Source organism: Acomys russatus, chromosome 13 (assembly GCF_903995435.1).
Source record: "Acomys russatus chromosome 13, mAcoRus1.1, whole genome shotgun sequence".
Lineage (NCBI taxonomy): Eukaryota > Metazoa > Chordata > Mammalia > Rodentia > Muridae > Acomys > Acomys russatus.
The window spans coordinates 35966863-35989581 of record NC_067149.1 but is presented as its reverse complement, the minus strand read 5'-3'; the positions used below and the strand labels follow the sequence as shown (position 1 = coordinate 35989581).

Genomic DNA, 22719 nt, shown 5'->3' with positions numbered 1-22719 from the left:
GCCTTTTCTATGAGAGCATCTGCTTCCACCCCAGTCTAGTATTAGCTTTTTCTGGAAGAAGTCTTGGCTTCTTTATTAGTTTCTTTTTTGTGGCTGTGATAAGACTGACCAAACAAAAAGCAATTTAGGGAGGAAAGACTTTATTTTGGCTTGAAGTTTCAGAGGAAAGAGTCCATTATGGCCTGGTGACAGGAGCAGGAGACTGCCTAATTGCACTGCATCCGCACTCAGGAAACAGAGAATATAAGTGGGACCAGCTAAAAATGTCAAAGCCTGCCTGGTGACGCACTCCCTCCAGCAAGCCTCCACCTTCTACAGGTTCAGTAACCTCCGAGCAGTGCTTCCAGCTGGTCACCTAGTGTTCAGATAGACGAGGCTACAAGAATGTGCTCTGTTCCGATCATAACTGCATCTCGATAGGAGTGTTGCTGGGTTTTCCTCATGGTGTGCTACCGTGGGTAGAGCTTAGATAAGCTATGCCACAGTTTCATGTTGATACTTCCATTTCTGGATTTTTAACTTAGCCTGCCCTGAATATATCCTTTCCCTTGTTTCTACACCAGGAATCCCATTTCTCAGGACAGGGGCAGAGGTAAGTAGCCTACAGCTACGCAGAATGTCATCCAAAACCACACACACCCAGTGTCAGCTCTGTAATTACTGAGAGCAGCTTAAAGAAAACTCAGAATCGCACTCATGCTTTTTTTCCCCTGCCTCAGCTCTGATACAGTCAGGCTGTTGTATTTTTATTGTTGAGCCTGGGATCTGCTGTATACAGTGCATTGTGCTATTTAAGTCCTTAGACTGAGTTCTGAAAGGATGTTTGTGTTCAGGGTCTTCCTATTGAAGGGGCTCAGACCCTACTAGTTTCTGTAGGGAGTCGCCGTGGGAACAGGGCTCCTGCTTGTTGACAGCAGCTTGATAACTCACTTTAACTTTCAGGTCATTTGGCTGGAGAGGTATTATCTGGTTCACATTTGCTTTTCTCAAGTGTCTAACACTCTTTATTTTGTTTTCTTTTGCTGTTGAAAAGTCTAATACGTTTTTTTCCCTTGAAAGTTGCTTACTGTTTTTGCCTGAGTGCTCAAGTGTTTTCTCCCCTTTAGTATGTGGTGTTTGCACTATAAGTGAGTCTTGGCGTTGGTCATTGTGAGTCAATATTCTCAGATACAGGTTTGCTTTTTCAGTAATAATTTCCAGCATTATGGTTTAAACATAAGCGCATTAAAATTTTTTTACTGTGTTTTTCTGTGCCTTTACTGCTCACACCCCTAATTTGGAGCCTTTAATTTGTAAGCTTTTGGAAGGTGGAGGTCAAACCTAGAGTCTTATGCATGATAAACAAGCAGTGTACCATTGAGGTATATACCTTCTGACCATGTTTATTGCTTATTTTTTTGAATTACTTCTTTCTTTCCTTTCCCTTAAGTAAAACGTTTATTCATTTTGCCTTTTGGGTCTCTGAAATAATATTTGTGAAATGACTTTTCATTTAATTTCTGTTTCTTTGTTGACTTTGGCAATAAAGAACTATTATTATATGTTTAAATGCGATTGCACTAGAAGGTTAGTCCTAACATGGTAATGTAGAGATGTGGTAGACTTTAAATAAACTATTAAGATATAGTGTAACCTTTAATATTAGGAGGTTATTAGGTCACTGGTGTCACTACCTACCAAAGGGATTGCTATTCTTATAAGAGTTGTTATAAAAGGGAGAGCCTGGGCTGCAGAGATGGCCCAGTCAGTAAAATGGTTACCTGTGAGCACGAAGACTGGAGTTTGATCCCCAGACCCATGTGAAAAGCTGGCTTCAGTAATACAGGACTGTAACCCCAGAACCAGGGAAACAGACAGAGGGATTCTTGGTACTTGCTGACGGCATAAAGTTATTGTGTAATTTAAATTTGATTTCTGTACCCAACATATCTGGTTGTGATCCTTGTTCTGAGATTCTCCTGTCTTAATGTTGTATAAACCCTGCTCCCCAATTGTCCCCCGATATGCCAATAAAACATCTTACAGCCAATTGTTAAGCAGGGGAGAGAATAGGGCTGGACTTCCTGCCAGCTAGGAAAGGAAGAGTTAGAGGAGAAGTAGGTGATTGAGCCACAGGCAGAGGTCCAGGAGATATCAGGAAAGACGGAGAGCAGAGACAGGAAAAGCTACAAAGTGCAAGTATCTCGGGGATTTTGGCAAAAAGGAAGTCAAATTAGCTCAGAGTGTTATGAAGAGAGTAATAACTGCTCAGTTTTTATGCTGTGAAACTTGTTAAAATAATATAATAGAGTCTCAATTATTTGTGTGATAGCTAGGTTAAGAGAGAAACTGAGAAACAGTTTTATAAAAAGAACTTTAGCAGCTTGCTGGCCAGCCAGTCTAGCTGAACTGGTAATCCCCAGGCCAGTGAGAACCTCTATCTGAAAAAATGTTAAGTAAGTAGAGAAGACACCTGACTTCTGGCCTCTGTACATACATGCATGAATGGAATCATTAGCGACATAGCTACTTAAACATGTTCATTTGTGATGAACAAAAAGGGAGTGATCTTTCTACATGATAGGCACTGAACTACACTCTCAATCCAAACTAGTTTTCTTTAAACATTGTCCAGCGTCTGGTGTTTTGCTATAACAGTGGGAAAAGGATGCCTATGTCTTCCAGGCTGCGTTTATTTTTGTCCTGTTTCTTCATCTCTTTTTCCCTTATAGTAACTTTGGGTTGTATTTGAACCTGAATAATTTTTGTTGTTCATTATCAACTTTTTTTTTTTTTAAAGTTTTAGAAAGAGGTGTGGTCTAGAATGGCCTTGTCACTTTACTCACATCCTTCTTGCCTTTCTCCCTCTTGTTACTGTGTTTTGGTGAGGCGACTTTTGCCCTGCAGCGTTTCTGCTTGGTTTGAGATTCTGTGCCACAAGGGTATTGTGGTGGGTCAGTGTCGAGGGTTGGTGGGATAAGAGTCCTAGCGCTTCCGTACTCTTACTGTGGGTTCCTTGCACTCGCAGGTCACTGCTGTGGATACAGGTCCTTCCCGCTCTCGCTGATCTTCCCAATTGTTCCTTCCAGAAATACCTGTCAGTTATTTGAGGACTTTTCCACAGTTTTTGATCCTGGAAAGTCTGGGTGAGAAAGAATGTCTCAGTGGACTCTTGCAGGTGAGGAGAAAGTGATCTTCGGATCAGCTCAGGCAGAGCCTTTGGCAGAGGGGCTGCTGTGTCTACCTGCTCTGACTACCTGCCTTCATCTCTGTGGGCAGATCTCAGCTGTGCTTCCTGGGGGAGGTCTATCTATCTAGACACCGTCCTGTCTCCCCCACATTCCAGGCTGATGTGTTCCCTGTCTGGTAGGTGTTCTTGGGGCTTGTTTTCCCCTTCTTCTGTACTGCTCATCTCACTTATCATAATTGTTTGTGTAGGTGTTTCACAAATGTTTCCCTTTACTAGATTTCATTCTGTAAGGTAGGTTAAATACATTATGCGTTTGTTTATTTGTTTGTTGGTTTTGTTTTTTAATATAGGGGTTTGTGTGTGTGTGTGTGTGTGTGTGTGTGTGTGTGTGTGTGTGTGTGTGTAGCCCTGGCTTTCCTGGAACTCACTCTGTAGGCCAGGCTGGCCTTGAACTCAGAGGATCTGCCTGGCTCTGCCTTCCAAGTGCTGTGTGCCCCCATGCCTGGCTTTGCATTGTGCTATTTATTACTGTGTCCCAAGTACAGAGACTACCACTTAATAAGAAGTTAGTATGCATCTGGCAGAATGACAGCTTATCTTTCAGCGGTTGTGTTGGCACACTTAGGTTTTGAAAAAGCAGGGTTCAGACCTGCTGTGACCGGTTTATCTCTTGGGCTGCAGAGTCAGCTTTTCACTCTGGTTTGATCATGAGGGTGAGGTGAGTTCACAGCTGCAGAATTATTTGGAAAGGGCAGTCTAGGGCTGGATGATGGATAAGATAAAATGCTTCTGTCATTTGCGCTTTTAATGAAAGGAACAGTTGTTTGCTTGACTTAGTAGCCAGTGTGCAGCATGGGCTCAGGAAGAAACCTGTGATAACCCTGAAAGGGGAGAACTTGTATAATAGTTGGTTTCCTCCTGTTCCAAGGCACTTGATCAGGATGAGAATGCAGGAGGTGAGGTGGGGCCACACAGTGCCTGTTAAAGGTGCACTTACATTTATTTCTTAAGGCATAGGTCTTTTAAGGCTCAACTTGGTTCAAGGAGAAGAATGAGTGTAACTTCCCTTCTCTCAACTGGATGTTAGTTTTCATATCATCAACTCCCTTACGGAAACAAGGTAGATTATAGAATAAGTACTCAAGCCCAGAAGATCCAAGATGGTGGCACAGATCACATACTACTTCTGATCAGCAGGACAACCAGGACTGCACAGTGACCTAACAACCAAACAGATCTACCAAACACCAGTACTGCAGCTGCTGTTCCTCATCAGAACAAAGCAGCTCCCAGGACAGCTTCAAAGAAAGCTTCCAATCCCAATGGGTCTAGCACTTCAGACTGTCTCATACAGGACTCTAATTAAGCCCGGAATTTCTCAACATTTAGAAACTTGACCACAGATGCTATTCCTAGCTTGTTTAACCATTTCCCCAATTTTATTTGGGCCTCTACAAAGGTATTACTGGTCCCAAATCAGCCAGAAGAAACCTTAAGAGAACGATGCCCCATTCTTTTAAGGGGGGGTTGAGTAGGTTTTTGGTTGCTTTCTTGGGTTATAGAGGGTTATTTCCTATGGGAATTAGTTAGAAGTTAATATTGATCTTATTTAGAGAGAAAACTAGGTTGGACTCAGGGATGTCTCTCTTTTCCTTTATCTTCCATTCTTAGGTTTGGAGATAGAAGATGAAAAGAAAGAAGGGGGAATAGAGAAATACATAGGGAAGATAGAACAAAAAGTAGATAAGTGAATCTGCTCCTCAACTCAATGCCTTAATTGTCACTCCCAAGGTTATTTTTAATTCACTGGTATAGAATTTTATATATAGATGCAAAATAAGTTTAATTTTAGATACAGTGGTATAGAATTTAAATTTAAGATTATTCTTCACACACATTATATATATTTCTACTCTAATATGAGGTATTGTACACATATAACTCAATTATAATACAAGATTGCCTCCAATACTTTGAAAGTGCTATTGCAGGCTGTTTAGGATAAATAAGTTGCCGGGCGTGGTGGCACACGCCTTTAATCCCAGCACTCGGGAGGCAGAGGCAGGCGGATCGCTGTGAGTTCGAGGCCAGCCTGGTCTACAAAGTGAGTCTAGGATAGCCAAGGCCACACAGAGAAACCCTGTCTCGAAAAACCAAAAAAAAAAAAAAAAAAAAAAGTCATACAAGTTAATTGTTAGTTGATCAAATCATGGTCATATCAATTACTAGTCTATTTTTATCATAAGAATATACATCTTAGGTACAGCAGATAGATGTGATTCTATAGAAAGATAAGGTAAAATAATTAGATAAGGTTTTCAAAAACCTCAGAGACATATAGAATATGGCATTTAAAAATGTTTTTATTATTTTAAAGATTCATTGACAATGAGATAGGTAACTCCTGGCAACACTTAGTCTACCTCAAAGAGGATGGTGAGCATTAAAGAACCTCCTTATGGAGATGGCTTCAAATGTGGCAAACAAGCTACTGGGCAAAATGTTCTTATTTCTACTACAGACAGAATTCTGTCTAAAAAAGGGAAAGCGTAGAAGCATGAAGAGTTGACGGCTAAACTCTTCCAAGACAGGGTAAGCAAGTCCTTCCTCACAAATATGTCTGTCAGATATAGTGAGCCAGAATGCTGAAGATGATGCTACAACATTATAGAGAGTTTTGGGTGACTGCTCACATAGCAAACTGTCTCTGTCATCTTCTCATTTGGGAAGCTGCTAACCTGTATACTCAGTTAGTTTAGTTTTATCATGAAGCTTAGTTGTTTAGGGGCTAAGTTGTTTTTAGGTCTAAATAGATGCTTTAAGTTGATAATGACAAGATGTGATGGAGATTGATTTACATTCAGAATTTTAGATGCACCAAGATAGGAAAGATGTTTTCTTCAAGGCTGCCAAATACAAATAGCCAAAATACTAAGAATGTAACATTTGTATAATTCCTGATTGTTTCATGGTTCTTCTTGCTATATGTAGTTTATTGTATATATGTGGAATAATATAAGTGTATATGTAAAAAATATTTAATAAAAAAAAAAAACAAGCCCAGGGATACCTGCCTTTAAGAGATCCATATGTGCCAGGCAGTGATGGCGCACACCACTAATCCCAGCACTCGGGAGGCAGGGGCAGGCAGATCTCTGTGTGTTCAAGGACACCCTGGAGTAGAGATCAAGTTCCAGGACAGCCTGGACTACACAGAGAATCTCTGTCTTGAAACCCCCTCCCCCCAATTTTTTTTATGTGCAAATAAGAAATGACAGTGGGTTGTTGCATACCTGTAACCCCAGCATTCAGGAGGCAGAGGCAGGATCACAGGTTCAAGGCTAACCTGAGCTATGTAGCAAGGCCCTATCTTTTTTTTTTTTATTATTATTAATTTATTCTTGTTACATCTCAATGTTTATCCCATCCCTTGTATCCTCCCAGTCCCCCCCCCCCATTTTCCCATTATTCCCCTCCCCTATGACTGTTCCTGAGGGGGATTACTTCCCCTGTATATTCTCATAGGGTATCAAGTCTCTTCTTGGCTACCTGCTGTCCTTCCTCTGAGTGCCACCAGGTCTCCTCCTCCAGGGGACATGGTTAAATGTGAGGCACCAGAGTACGTGAGAAAGTCATATCACACTCTCCACTCAACTGTGGAGAATATTCTGACCATTGGCTAGATCTGGGAAGGGGTTTAAAGTTTACCTCCTGTATTGTCCTTGGCTGGTGCCTTAGTTTGAGCGGGACCCCTGGGTCCAAATCTGAGCAAGGCCCTATCTTAAAAAAAAAAAAACAAAACCAATGGGTAAGAGATATAGCTCAGTGGTAGTGCACATAATGTCCCCACTGTGAAAGAGTAGAAATAAGAACAAGAGTGAGAGAGAAAATATTTCAGTGGATAGAATTTTCAAAATACTCTCTAAGCAATCTTTTCTGTTTATGCTTATTTTCCAGGGTTGATGTTTGAAGCTATAGTTGTACACACACTAACAAGGACTCAACCATGGAGCTACATACAAGCCCCACATAGGATTCTTTCTGTGTTGTAGTCATAGTTACTGTTCTGTTGCTGTGGTAAAACACTGTAGCTGATGCTACTGATAGAAGAAAGAGTTTATTGGGCTTATAGTTTCAGAAGGTGAGTCCTTGACAGTCATTTTAAGGATCATGGCAGCAGACAGACAGGCATGGTGCCGGACCTGTAGCTGAGAGCTTGCATTATTTGAAAGTGGGAGGGAAAGAAAGAGAGTAAGAGAGGGGGGGGGGAGAATGGATGTAAATGGCATTGGCTTTTGAAACCTGAAAGCCTGTGCCCCGGTGACACTCCTCCTCCAATCAAACCACACTTTCTGATCTTTTAAAACATGCTTCCAGAAACCAGGGAACAAACATTCAAATATATGCACCTATGGGGTCATTCGCCTTTAAACCACCACACATGGGCATACAGCAAGTGGTTCAATCTACTTGCTGGATGTTCATGTGATAGAGGAGTTTTCTGAGTACTACCATATTGTTTAAAGATGGGACATACTGTCACCTATTTGCACCCTTTGTCAAAGTTAAAGTTTTGTTGTTGTTGTTGTTTAAGAAAATAACTCAAATCAGTACCATTCCCTGTGTCTATCTACATCTTGACTGAAAATGAGTAAAGCTGATCAAGTTTCAGCTTTCATTGGACCATGCGTTCCTTGAGCTGTTCTTACATGTCGCCTGTAATGCCCAACTCTGCAGGGGTTTCCATTCTTTCCATGAAGACCTGAAACGTCATGTATACAAACTGTGAGTATAATGTTTCAGAGTGGGGGCTTTCACTAAGAACCAAAACAAACATTTTTTTAGTTTCACTGTAAATTTCCTCAATATAATACTTATGAAATGTCCTGTTTGAGATCTCCTGCATGCAGCTATTAAGTCATCAAGGTACCCGACTTAGGATTTAATTACGCGTCATCCATCTGGCTTGACTACCCTCCTTTTGTGATGATGACTTTCTTCCCACCCATTATTAGAGCCTTGCTCTGATGTTGAGCTTTTGTACAGGTGGCTGAAGCTAGAGAAAGTTTCGTCACCGCGATCTTCGTTCCATTTCCTTCTTCCAGTTGTTAGATTCTCCTTCTGTTTTATTTATACTTTGTGAATTTGAATAGGTCTGCTATTTCTCATTGTTCGCTGGTGCCAGTTAAAAAATTCTCCTTGTCTGTTTTTGTAAAGATAGCTGTCATGTTTATACTGCATTTCAAGAAACCTCTGTCTTTTTCATCTGCTTGTCTAAATGCATTTAGTTTTCTGAGAAAGCACTTGTAAAATTGTGAACTTGACATCTTTAGACCTAAATATGCATAATTACACAGGATTCTGTCTTCTGTGTAGATTTTTATTCTGGGCTTGTATGTGTAAGAAACGTAACTTACCACCTTTGGCAAGGATAAAGGCAGTTTTTCTATCTCCCCCTTTCCCTTTTTTCAAGTTCTTACTACAAGTCTGGCTATGTCCCATGAGAAAGGTGGGAAACCATGTCTTTGCTCACTGAAGTCCATTTCTCAAGGGTGCATGAGACTCACCCGAGTTCCGTTTAGATTGCCATTGGTCACTGGCAGGCTGGTACAGCTGTTTCGACTTAAACCCAAGGCAGTTGCTATGGAAATGGCTGAGTATAAATAGGTCATGTTTAAAATCCCTTTTCTCGAATATAAAGCTGTGCTACCACTCACGTAGTCTTGGTTAAGTAGCAAATGTGTAGGTGGACAACTGTATCCAACAGACTTTCTTGTTTTAGGATGATGTGGTTTTATGTTTTTATGCCAGCCTGTCCACGTTGCAGCTTCTACTCAGTTAACAAAAACGACCAGTAAAGACCAAAGTTAGGGGTTAGATCATTTGCAGTGAAATTCTGGGTAATTCCCTAAGTGTGTTTGTCCACAAAAGTTGTCTTATTTTTTAAAGGTTTTTTAAAGAATAGCATTTATTTTCAAATTGGGACTGGAGAGATGGCTTAGTGCTTAAGAGCTCTGGTTTGTCTTCCAGAGGACCCAGGTTTGATTCCCAGCACCCATATGTAAGCTCACAATCATCTGTATCACCAGTGTTGGGGATCTGACTCCCTCTTCTGGCTTCCACACGCCATATACACATGTGGTGCACAGACATACATGCAGGGAAAATAACCGTACACATTAAAAGAATCTTAAAAATACAATTGACATTTGCATGAAGAAGGTGTCCAGTGACATTGGATGGAGTGTGCCATGAATTTAGCCAGAAATTATCTTGGTTCATCCAGAGCAAACTGGCCAGGATGAACAAGGCCATGGCTAATCTCATCACAGTTATTATGGGGTGACTTTAGTTTCCTGTGTCATCTGGGACCTTTGACTCTGCATCTGACTATCACAGTGGTGACCATGGTCAGTCTCACAGACTGGCATATCATTGGTGTCTTTATGTTTGCTGAGACTTTGTCTAGTGTGGAGGGCATCTTTCTCATGCACGCCTTCTCCATAGTGCAGCTTGCTGCAAAGGAACAGGCTGGCTGTGTATAGATGGCTCTCGAAGCAAGCCTGTGATGAAAGGCTGTCAATACATACTCTTCTTGAGAATACTTTACTATGACACTTGGGGTTCCTTGATGTTATGTCCTTGGGCACTTCCTGTCAGTATTTGAAAGGGTGATCTGATGGGTGGGGGAGGCACAGACTGAAGAGCTATTGATGGTAGGATTTGCTGATTGGACTATGGGCTCTATGGAAGTTTTAAGTCACTTCTGTAAGATGCAATAACATGGATAAATCATAGTAAGACTAGTAACTAGCACTTGGGTGATTCTTACTCTTTATCCAAGTGCTTTGTATGTATTTTGTTATATAATCCTTATAACAATCCTAGGAAACACAGAGATTTCTTTTAAAACGTTTTGATTCTTAGTGAATTTCATACCATGCACCCCAATCCCACTCATCTCCCAGTTTCTCCATATGCACCCTCGGCCCTTGCATCCTGTCCCTCAAAACAAAAATAAAAAACAAGCAAAACCCACAAACAATACCCCCATCCCCCCAAAAATCTTTCTGTGGGAGCTGTAGTGTGTCACAGCGTGTCCCACAGTTTACCCTTTTGTCCACACATCTTTACTAGCAAATGTTCATGGCAGTGAGACATTGGTCTCGTTCAAGGCCTCTGGCTTCTGCTATCCCATCAATACTGGATCCCTCATGAGGACTCCTCTCAGATAACTGGTTGTTGCCGTGTGTCGCGGAGATCTGGTAGCTTTGGCTCTGCAGGACTGGCCCCATCACACACTCTAGCAGCTCATAGATGGGTAGAAGTTGGGGTGGGCCAACTCAAAGTCCTAGATCCGGGCCTAGGTGGTAGCTGAGTTTGTCAGCCTGTCAGCTCTCCCACAGCAAGCTACCGAGACAAGCTCTTCCAGGCTGCCCAGGTGAAGGGGGAGGCAGCCAGCAAGCGGGGGGAACACAGAATTTTTATCTCCATTTCACAAATGAGTAAACTGGGGCCTAGAGGGGTAGAGAGCCTGAGATCTTATGTCTTCTAGCTTGTCAGACGCCTCTATTGCTGTGCCAATGGGAAGTATCAACATTTAAAATGACTAATGCTTTTCTGCTTGTCGCTTCAGTGGACGATTGGCTCTTTGCAGGAACCTGTGGCAGTATCTAGATTCTGTGTGTGTGTGTGTGTGTGTGTGTGTGTGTGTGTGTGTGTGTGTGTGTGTGCGTGTGTGTGTCACAGTTGAGATATAACTCATCTCTAGTGAGTAGAGGTAAAAAATGCTACTACACACTCTACCTCACACAGGAGGCCCTAACAAGACAGGGTTAAAAGGCCTGGAGAATGTCTAGACTGCTGATACCGATAAAGCCTGTTTTTATGATACATGGTCATTTAAAAAAAGTATATGGCTCTCTCAGTCCTTCACCCTTTTTAAGTGTTTGTACACTCTCCAGGAATTTTTCAAATTACTTTTAGTTATACTAACATGCATTCTTATACAAATATCTATGGAAACAAAGACAGACCTGCACTCTATAGGTTACTTTTATTACAGTACATAATATATTTCTCATTAAAGTAAGTTTTGATAACTAAGTGTAGGGCAGCTAGGTAATGTTGTAACTTACTTAGAAGTAGTGTTCTGTATAGTCTGCATGCATGTCTGTATTTCCTGTTTGTGTTCTGCATAGTCTACATGCATCTTTGCGGTCTTTCAGTCTTGCTGTTTAAGACTGAACAGGAGCCTGTGACCTTTGACCATAGTGGCCCGTCATGCCCTGTATGATGCGTTCGTTCTTTTGTTTCTCTGTGGACATCAGTGGAACGGATAATTGTGTAGTTCCAGGACCTTAAAACATGTCAGCCAGTGGCCTGTTTTGGGTTGGTGTGCTAGAGGAATGTGAAACTGAAGAAAAGAAAAAAGTGAAAAGCAGCAAAAGAATGGGAAGGAAAGTCTGGAATCGGGGCACTGATGTGCGTGAGGTTATCTGAATGCACATTTTCGAAAGTAAATGAGGTGGCAAAGTGTAAACTTTGCAATGAAATAATTATTATATATAAAATAAATAATTTGGAAAAAATGGCAATATACCATCTTAAAGTGCTGTGGTAATTGTAGCCCAACCCTGCTGCCAGCCTGAGGCGTTTTCCTCCCCATTTGGAACCTCCAACCGGAAAGCCAGATCCTTGATTACATTGCAGAAGAGAATTTCAGGATGAGCCAAAGTAAAGTGGAGTAGTAAGAGCTTAGTAGGTATATAGACAGTAAGCCATCTGGGAAAAGGACAGTACACAACCCCAAGACACGGGTGCAGGGTTTTGGACCGGGTGTGTATGATCCTTTGGCTTTCTGAGTGATCTTCCACATCAGAAGTAACATAACAAAGTTTAAAGAGGAAGCAGAATTAAAATGTAAGGTAGTTTTATCAGGTTTCCAGCTTAGATGTAGGCATGAGAAAGGAGTGCTGGTGTGTTAAAACTAAAGGTTACACTCTCTCTGGCCCCAGGTAAGCAGAGTTCATGTGTAGCTTTTAGCATCTCTGCTTGCCATATCCTTAGACCCTACATTTCCCCTAGAGACGTTTTGCTAATATCCGTTGCAGGGGTTTTGTTTTGTTTTGTTTTCTGTTTTTGACTCAGCAAGAAAGACAAAGTAGATCCCAAGGCAAGAGGGCCTTCTTTCCTTCTCACATCCTTTTACTTTTTCCTGTTGTTCTACTGTGCCTCACTGGAACTTGGATATCCTCTCCAGGAATTAGTCTCAGTGCCTGGCACTTAGTATGTTTTCTGTAAGTACTTGTAAGTAGTTGAGTTCAGGGAAAAGCTAGGGATAACGAAAGCACTGACAGGCCACTGTTGCAGCAGCCCTTGGGCCCTCTATGAAGAACGTAGCTCGGTGGATATTCTCCTGGGAAGAAGGGGGGAGGTGACTAGAGGGGCTCCCTGCTCACCTTGCATTTGTTGTCACTTCTAAAGCTGGCCCTATGTATAACCTGCAGTCCTTTCCACAATGTAGTGAGCAGACGTGGTATAACCCAAAGCTACACGTTCTGACACGTTCTGAGAAGAGTATTCAAATTACTGTTTAGTATAGCTACAAACTAAAAGTGCCCAAATGCCCATTAGTAGGCAGAATGGATATAAGCAGATTGTGTATTTGTTTTCATTGCTAAATGTGAAAGAAATATTTAAAAATATAAAATGGCATAAGAAAAAAATGCAAAGGTGTTCCTCCTCCTACTCAGATTTGATATATTTTGGGTTTTTTTTTGTTTTTGTTTAATTTAAGGGCTAGGATCTTCCATAGGAGCGCTTTATGCTGAGAGTGGAGTTGGGCAGGTTGAGTCATGTGCTTATGACCTGAGCTTTCTGTGCGCATCCTCCCCTGCCACCGAGAGAATGGCCTGTCCTTGGCACACTGAACAAACCCAGATTAGTTGCAGATGGAGCAGGAGACTATGTATGCTTCAGATCCCGCGGGCTGTGAAATCACATGCCTTGCAGTCCTGTGTTGAAGGACAAATGCCTTGTCTGTTGAAGTATTTAAAACAAATGACTTTGCCCATCAGGTTGTCGTGGAGACATGTTAAATGTTTGGATTGTGCTAATGTGAAGAAAAAAAAAATGAATGTGAATAGTCTTGGTGTTCACAGTGACTGCTGTCACTGTTAGCAGGGACACAGACCCTGTCACCTGCACCCCACTTCCTCATAGGTCATGGGGCGAAGCTCGAGTCTGGTCTAGTTTATATTGGAAGAGTCCCTCTTCTTCACTAGTAGTAGGAGTGATTGATTTTTGTGGCTCTCCTTGTGCCTGCTTGTCACAGGGCCAAGCCCAGTGAGAGTGGTTCCCTTTCCCCACTGCCTGCTCCGTCATTACCCTGAGTTGCCGAGGGCAGAGCCTTCACCATTGTGGATGTTGCTGACTCTGTCTGCAAATGAGCAAGCCGGCACGCAGAGCTTAGTACTGTCAACAGCAGAGCCACAATTCAAAACTAATTTTGACTGGCATCCTAGCTTTAGGTCCTAACCACTCAGTCCGCGGGCTCCTTCCTCACTCTTATTGCTTTGGTGAACATGATTAATGAACCCTAAAAAAGTTGCTAAGGTCCTAGTAAGATTTTCCTTACCTGATTTGGCTTCCTGATTTTTAGTTTGTTGAGGCTGGATCTCGGTCCTGCTTCACAGAGGAAGGCTGCTGGACGTCGTGAAGGTATCCAGCTAATGCTGGCTGCAGATTGAACCATGGTCTTTTAAATGTAGTTGTTGTTGTTTTGTTTTTCCCTGTGTTTCTCTTAATCTCTGGCCGCTTTGGATAACCGTCAACCTCGTGTTTAATGTGAAAATGAACTGTCCTCCCATCTTTTAAGATGGAGACATACCGAGCTTCCTATCTCCCACTTGTCACAGATTATAGAGGATTGTTGGGCAGGGCAGCCTCAGAAAATCCCCGAGCTATGCAGCACTTACACATACTTACACACTCGCACATGTGTGTGTATGCAAATACACATATACACTCACCCACACATCTGTTCAGTCACTTGTGCCTATGGCATGAATTAATAGTTTCTTGTTTAAAGGTGCGTTTACACGTAAGTCTATGGTCCTGATATTCTGTAAAGGCATATGTTTTTGAGCCCAAATAGAGCTGATGACCTTCAGTGAGATTTTATTGATATTTTGGCTGTGTGTGTGAGTCCAGTGTTTTTCTGGAGTCATGGTGGCTGACAGGAGCCTATTTTTGGTTGCTTTGAGGTTGCAGCTGCTCCATGGTGGTTACCTGTCAAGGGTGCTAACTGGAGACACCCGGAGGGCCCGGACTCCACCATTCTGCACAGGTGAGTCTGGTCACTCCCAGTTCATGTGGTTCGCTCCCATGAAAATGGCTGTGCTCTCGCAGAACTCTGGCTATCTTTATATGTAAAATGACAGACCCAGCGGTGTGTCTAGTCACAGCAGCCTTTGACTGAATGGCCTCTTTCCTGCTTCAGTTGGCTTGCCAGGGTTCCTCCTCACAGATTTCCCTCCCTTGGACAGGCCATCACAAATCTCATGGCATGTTTACTCATAACAGTCTATCCATGAATGAGTCTTTATGTAGTAGGGGAACGTCTGTCTTACGGATAAATAGTTGTGTCTTACCAGGTGCCTTTTGGTATAGGATCCATGTACTTTTTAGTCCTGGATTGACATACTTAGAAGCCACAATTTGACTTTAAAAACCAGAGTGGCAAGTCGGTCAGCAGGTCTCCCGGGTGGCAAGGAGGTAATTATCTTAAGCAAAAATAGAGATGCACATTAAACCCTGGAGGAGAGGTGTTTCAATCCTGACTCAGCTTCCCAGCAGCCCAGGAACTGCTCTCTTAACCCCAATTTTCAGACGACATTTTAAGGCCTCTGCTTTAACCACATTGCAGGTTATTGCCGTCAGGGCCAGGGAGCCAGGGGTACATGAAGTTCAGATTTAGAGGGCAGCCCCTTGATAGAGACCAGACTTTTCAAGGTCTGAGCAGGCTTCCTCTGTGCTAGTAATAGACAGTGAGGTAGACAGTTGTAGGATTTTGGGGACCTTGGGTGAACCAGGCCTCTTAGCTCCCAATTCACAGCTTCTTTTCCAGATTCAAAGTAGATTGTAAAGCGAATAGAAAAAGTGAAACTCAAAGGAGACTTCATTTTAGTTTGTGGTGCTAACAGTTGACCCCAGGGCCTTGTGTTTTACTACTGGGCTGCATCCCCACACTGGAATGTACTTTTACATTTGTGCAGTAGACGCTAAGCTACTCAGTAGCATTTTCTGAGAGAATTAATGGATGTCCTGTAGGAATTTGGAGATGCAAAGGGAGTGGAGTGGGCCAGTCTAGTTTGCTTTAAAAAAAAAAGTGAGTGGTGATTTCAGCTCCATTGACTTCCTCTGTCCTCTCAGCAAAGGCTGACGTGGGAGCTGTAGAGTAAAGCAATTAGTGCTAGCTGATCCTTAGTAGGGTAGCAGAAGGATGCAAAGTTTAAAGCGCTATCTGGGAACAGGATAAGAGTTTGGCATGTAGAGTGTTTGTTAGGGACCCACACTTCTCTAAGGGAATGGATGCCAAAACTACAGTGTAGGCCCAACAAAGTTCTGGCCCACTTTGCCTGGAACTCCGAGGAATGCAGAGACTGTAAGCTGAGCCTCTGTGGGCCTTATGCCCTTGCTGTGAGAGTCCCCTGAGGCTCTAAGGCTCACCTAACTGTTCTGCAAAATGCTGAGGGAGCCAGAAGCATCTGCTGATGGCATTCTCAGCACTGAACCAGCATGGGCAGAGCTTCCTTGTGTCTGCCGTATCCATGGAATCTGTAGGCACCCAGGTCTGCACAGTGAAGAAATGCTTGAGTGCACTTCCAAGAGGAGCTGTGACCCATTTGGGCATCTGAGACTCCAGAAGTCCCCACTGGACAGGTGTGTCACAGCTAGGCTTTGAAATCATGACCAGACAGAGGGTTACTGTGGTCACTTTCAGACCAGTGTCACTTTAACTGTGCTTCCTCCTCTCTAGGCCAAATCATCCGGTTCTCCACGTCTCCTGGAATGATGCTGTTGCCTACTGCATGTGGGCAGGGAAGAGGTTGCCCACGGAGGCAGAGTGGGAGTACAGCTGCAGGGGAGGCCTGCAGAACAGGTACACACATCAGAAGGCCTTGTGTTTTTCAGCGATGTGGGCATGAGGATGGCCCCTTCCAATCCTTCTTCCTCCCCTTTCCCTCCTCCCCTTTTCACTTCTCTTCAGCTCTCTGGAACTTGCTGTGGTCAGAGAGTTGATTAATAACAGCTATTGTTCTTGCTGGCTTTTCTTCTTCCTTCTGAGGTAGTTTGGTGGCACTAGTGGGTGAGTCAGCAACTCTTTATAGTCCCCAAAGCCAGGTATGGGGCCAAACGGGTCTCCCTGCAGCCCCAGAGTGAGTTCTTGCTGCGCATCCCCCCCTCTTGTGCATCCCTCCTCAGAGCTGCTTGGCAGGCTGCCCTGCTTTTAGCATTTTCTTATTTTAGCCATCTTCTGAAGCTGTGGTAGTCTCTGCTTCTACAGCCATAAGACAGAAAACTCATGTTTGGGTCACATCTTCTAGGAAAAGCTCCTTAAAATAGACAAGCCTTGAAAAAAAAGTGTGGTGTGCTGTGCCCGATCATGCTACCATATAAGTCCAGAAGGATGCCTCATTTCTCAGATTTCTAGAAGGGTTCTTTCAGTCATGTCATTTATTTCAGGCCTTCGCAGTGGTGAGGAGAGACTGTGCTTGTTGTACACTTGACATGAGTAGTTATAAGGAAAAAAATTTAAAACCCAATTAAAAGTTTTATTTACTAGTGTATCTTTTAACGAAAAGGTTCATCCAGAACAAATGCGCATTGTTTGTTCCCTCCCATTGCACCCTCTCTTGACTGCAGTCCAGAAGTCTGTGCATCACCCTGATGCCTGTTTCTCTCCTGACAGGCTTTTCCCCTGGGGCAACAAGCTGCAACCCAAAGGCCAGCATTATGCCAACATTTGGCAAGGCGAGTTTCCTGTGACCAACACTGGGGAGGATGGCTTCCAAGGAACTGCACCCGTGAGTAGCCAGGCTTCTAGGGAAGGGCTTCTTGTCCCCGTGAGCTGAGCCACTGTAGAACTGGGGTGAAAGAACCAGATCTGCAGTCATGTGCTTGTGATACCAGCAGTTGAGGCAGGAGGATCTGAAGTTCAGGTTGGCCACAGTAGTGAGTACTAGCCTAGCTTGAGTACAGGAGACCTCATTTTAAGAATGCAAAATTGGGGCCAGGGAAATTCCTCAGTGGGTAGAGGTGCTTGCTGGCAAGCATGCTGACCACCTAGAACCCTTATGCTGAGAGGGGAGAACAGACTCTCAAATTGTTTCCTGGTCTCCACAAACACTGTGGCATGAGCATGCTGAATATACAGTGTGTGCATGCATGTGTGTGCGCGCGCGTGGGCGCACACGCGCGCACACACGTCCTAAAAAACAGAAAAAAACACAAACAACCCCCCCCGCCAAACCACAAAAATTAATGGGGCAAAGGCATCACTTGCGCTTACTCTCTGACACTGTTCTCCCTATATTATCTACCCTCAAGAGTGGCAGGTGCTAGAAGCCATCAGGTATGTCTTGTGGGATGCATTTTCTTTCTGACTATATAATGCATACTATAGAAAAAGACTACTAGGCTAGAGGAGAAAGCTAAGCTGGCTGGAGTTCTACTTCCCAGGTTAATCTCCATTAGCATTTTGGTTCCTGACATTCCACTCACACTAGGGGTTAATGGTGATGGTGGCACCAGCTTTGCAGTGTGCCTGGCATAGTGCTCCATCACCGCTCATAGATCTTCTCATTAGTAATGTCCATTTAACTCTTTAAGGTAGGCACTGGTATCCCTGTGACATTCTAGGTACAGAGATGTAAACTCTTGCTCCAGGTTACACAGCTGGGAAGTGTCTGAACTGGGATTTGACTCGGCTTGCCCTGTTCCCAAAGCCCTTAACTACCCTGTTTGCCAGCATGTGCACCTCTGGTGCATATATATCACAAATATTTTTTATATATTTATATATCACATGGGATAGACTAATTTAAAGGCTTTACTGTTAGTTATGTGTCTGTGTGTGGGCATGTGCAGATGTCCACAGAGGCTTGAGAAGAAAGTTGGGTTCCCCCAGAACTGAAGTTCCATACATGTAGTTCTAAGCCACCCAATTTTGGTACTGGAAAATGAACTTGGGTCCTCTGGAAGAGCAGTGCATGCATTAAGCACGAAGCTGTCTCTCTAGCCTCTGGATAGAACATTTTAAATCCTAGACTTTTCCCCTTACTGTAGGAGCATTTTATTTGTCACTTTCAGGTCATGATCACGTTGTCTTTCACTGACTGGATAGCCTGTCATATAGATCCTGATTTGCCTCTGATTGTTGTAGGTTAGGATCAGTTTTACTTTAACGATGCTGCATGAACATCTATATTCATACTGATTCCCAGCAGTAATCAGTGGTTAAAGGTTAGAAAACTTCTCTCTATTCCCCTTCCTCACTTTTTCTCTCCCGACAGGAACCAAATCCAATACCTTGCCTGTGGCTAAGCTATGTTCTACCACTGAGATACACTCCCAACCTAGAAAACTTTCTTGGCTTAATCATGTTCCACAGTGCCCAAGGCATGTTTCTTTTTATTGGTGTAGAGGAGTTCTTCTTTCATGGACCTTTTACCAATAATCAGTAACAAAGCTATGCCTAAAAATCATCTTAGTTGGTTTCTTTGTGCTGCTATAACAAAATGCCACAGATTGGGTCATTGATAAATAGGAATATGTCTCACAGATCTGGAAACTAAGACGTCTAAGATGAAAGGCTCAGTGAGATTGGCATTTGTGTATCCCTTGAGGGGACTAAGAGGCGCTGTGTTCTCTTATAGCCAGAGCCAGAAGAGTAATAGCACACTCCCTTCAACTTGGAGGCTTTCTAGACAAGAACTCATCAGTCATCCTGTAGTCACCTCCCGTAGGCCACTCTCTCAGTTCTGTTGAATTGAGGACTAAGTGTCAGCATCAGTTTTGAGAGGATACTGTTTTTCAGACTAGACAAAAACATTTCTATTTTCTCTTAACACAACGAGGAAAGAAGTTCTGTGGTGGAGAAATAGCCCATAACGGGGTTTGTTAGAAAGACAGCAATCGTTTCCGTCTAGGAGTCTTTCAAAGACTCTCTCTCTCTCTCTCTCTCTCTCTTACTCTCTCTCTGCCTCTTCCTTCCTTCCTTCCTTCCTTCCTTCCATCTTCTTTTAAAATTCACATTTTTTCTTCTAGAGAATCTTCCTGCAGAGAGTATTTGTACATCTAACACAGATATGTTATTTGGATTATAACCAAATGGTTAGAAATTTTCGGCTTGGAAACTAAATAAATGAGAGTAAAAGACCGAGAAATTCTTGGAGCAGAAAGAGTGAAGGCACCTGATCAAGAGAAACTGGAAGTCAGTTTGAGCTGTTGTTGGCAGTGCAGTGTTTGAAGCAGAATTTAGTTGAAGAAACAAGTTGCTTGGGAATACTTAGCCCTACGTGAGCTCAAGATGCATTTGTGTTTGTATCCAATTCCATGTATGTGAGTTACATGTATGTTAAGCCAACACAAAGTGACAGGAGATGATGCATTATTCAGTAGAGGCAGAAAAGGCAAATCAAGCCATCTGGTAGCTGGTTCTTCCTAGATTTCCTTCAGGAGAGCTGCTTTGCTATTTGGTAAACCATTTGAGGTCTTAGGGAGGCAAGGATTTCTACCTTTCTTCAGGCTTTAAGTGAACGACAAGCCAAACCTTTTGGAGGGAGCAGGATATGGAGTGAGGACTTTTAGGGGGTCTCTTGACCAGAGGAACTGGTGCTGGAACAAAATGTCAGTGGTGGTGCCTGTTGTGAGTGTGTGTCAAACTCCAGGAAAGGCATTGGTTGTCTGCACCAGTGAGATGCTCCCTGCAGAAAGATGCTTGCCACCTAGCTGGGCTATTTGAGTTTGATCCCTCGGGATCCATATGCTTGAAGGAGATAGACTTCCATTAGTGTCCTCTGACTTCCACATATACATTGTGGTACATGGGTGCGCTCTCTCTCTCTCTCTCCTCCTCTCTCCTCTCTCCTCTCTCTCCCTCCTCCTCCTCTCCTCTCTCTCTCCTCCTCCTCTCTCTCCTCTCTCTCCTCTCTCTCTCTCTCTCTCTCTCTCTCTCTCTCTCTCTCTCTCTCTCTCTCTCTTTCTCTCTTTCTCTCTCTGTAATAAGATGTTAGTTGTTACAGAGCGCAGGGCAGTAGCTTCACCTGTAGGTGTAAGTAGCATTAAAAATGGGTAGCAGTGCCTGTCAAACTCATTCCCAACCTTCTCTGGATGTGAACATATGAACAAACCTGGCAGGAGGGGAACCTTGGCAGGAGAGGGCTCCATCTAAGCACGTGATGCTACCTACAGCAGCTGCAGTAAACCCTGAATTCAGGGCATTGCTCAGATGGAACAGACCTCAGTTGTTATAGTAACAGCATTCGAATGAGAATGGTGAAGGCCAAAGTACAGAACTGTCCACGTGCTTGTTGAACAGGATCATTTTGTCCTGAGAGATGGGCAGGCTCTATCCCAGAGGCACAGGGGACAGCTACCATTGTCTCTGTTGTTTGAAGAAGTCTGTGGAAGATATAACGAACCAGATCAATAATGTAGGCCCTAGTCAATTTTAGTAAGAGGCCATGATAAAGCTGCTTTGAGAGTTACAGATTCTTCCTGTGATTACCACCACAGTATTGTATCTTCATTAAGTTGGGTGAGCTGGAAAAGAGAAAAAGAAATAAAGGAACGAGCCGTTTCTAGGTACCTTTGTAAACAACACAAACCTCAGAGGGCTTGATACACATGTGTACATGCATACACACACACACACTCAGAGACAGAGACACACACAGACAGACAGACAGACAGACAGACAGACAGACAGAGGTCAATCTGAGATAAGAATGTGCTGCCAATCTGTAGGTGTTTATCTGATTCCCTTTATCATGGTTCTGTGGATTGAAGCTAGGACCACCCTAGCATTAAGCTACACAAACCCCTGCTCTGCTTTTTCATTGTTTACCATTAGAGTGTCTGATAGAGAGGTCAACAGGTATTTGCAGAATTTACCTGAAGACATTGCTCACTCAGATACCAAGAAAAAATTGGTCCAATTACCAGGAGCCCTGAAGGAACCCAGTCTGAAGCTAGACTCGGTCAAAGATGAGGCAAGTCTCAGAGGGGTCTCGTCTGTGTTAGGTGTCAGACCTCTGTCTTTAAGTTGAGTCAATGCTTAACAAAATGACCTTGGGTTGGCCTGAACTGTCCTTTACTGTGGCCATGCTCTGGTAGGCTGAGGACAGGAATTAACCCAATCCTGCTGCCTAGGCTCTTTGAGTGTTAAGCACCGGGGCCTAAGGAGCTGGATGTATAGTCTGCCTTTCACTGCTACCTCATCATTAATTCACTTTTTGTTTTAATGCTTATCAACTCGTGTGTCTGAAAATTAGCATTTCAAGAAGGATTTGTCTTTCCCATTTGTTTTCATCTGAAGTTTCTGGGAGGATGCTTTTGTTAGTGTGATTCATATAACCATGGCAGTGAAAAATTCATATTCCATACTGACATACTCACATAAAATAAGTTAGTAATTAAGAGGGTGGTAACCTCCAGATTTTACCTCAAGTATCCTATTATTTAAATGGGGAAGGCAAACCTTTGATCAGGCCCTGCTACTTTCCTGTTGGCTAGCAGCACCCATGATGGTTGGCACAGATTCTTGAGAACACCTCTGTCTGTACCTTCTAGAAGCTTGAAGATGGATTCTTTTCTCCAGAATATCTGTTCCAGTTTCTTATTCCATCTGCCTCATGGCATCTTGAACTTTCTTCCCACAGACAACTCATCTCTTTCTTGTTCCTTGGAGCTTAGTCTCTTCTGCTCACCTCCATGTTTTTGAACAAATAACTTATGCTGTGGCCTTCCATCCCTCTTGTCTCTTATGTTTAGGTCACTGAGCCTTATTCCAGGGTACACTTAGATTGTCCCACTGAAGTTTGTCCTTGGAATTCATGTGTCATTTCTTTGTCCCATTCTGCTTTGTAGAGCTGGAGGGAGAGAGAGAGAGAGAGAGAGAGAGAGAGAGAGAGAGAGAGAGAGAGAGAGAGAGAGAGAGAGAGAGAGAGAGAGAGAGAGAGAGAAAGTGAGTCAGTCTGATGTGGGCCTAAATTGGCCTTAGACTTGCTATGTAGCCCAGGATGGTCTCTATCCTCCAGCCTCCACCTCCTAAGTGGTAGGGCTGCCGCATGCCTCTCATGCCCATCTCTTTAGAGCTGGAATTTTAGTTTGTGGCATTCCTTCTTTTTCTTCTCTCATTAAACTCTTGAAGAGCTCCTTTGCCACTGAGCCCCTCCCTGCCTGGACTGGCTGCACATGGCATCTCTGAATGAGCCAAGGCTGTTTCCATAGTAAACGCTGATTATGGAAGCAGCATGGTGGGA

General features: G+C 43.3%; 1 protein-coding gene across 2 annotated transcripts in view; it reads left to right on the top strand.

The window, feature by feature from the left end:
* Sumf1 (sulfatase modifying factor 1) overlaps positions 1 to 22719 on the top strand; it is a 75407-nt gene that overhangs the window by 15557 nt on the left and 37131 nt on the right. For both annotated transcript variants that reach the window (XM_051155018.1, XM_051155017.1), the window contains exons 4-6: positions 14437 to 14519; positions 16212 to 16334; positions 17145 to 17259. In XM_051155018.1, coding sequence (XP_051010975.1) covers positions 14437 to 14519; positions 16212 to 16334; positions 17145 to 17259 — 321 coding nt within the window. The remainder of the gene's footprint in view (positions 1 to 14436; positions 14520 to 16211; positions 16335 to 17144; positions 17260 to 22719) is intronic.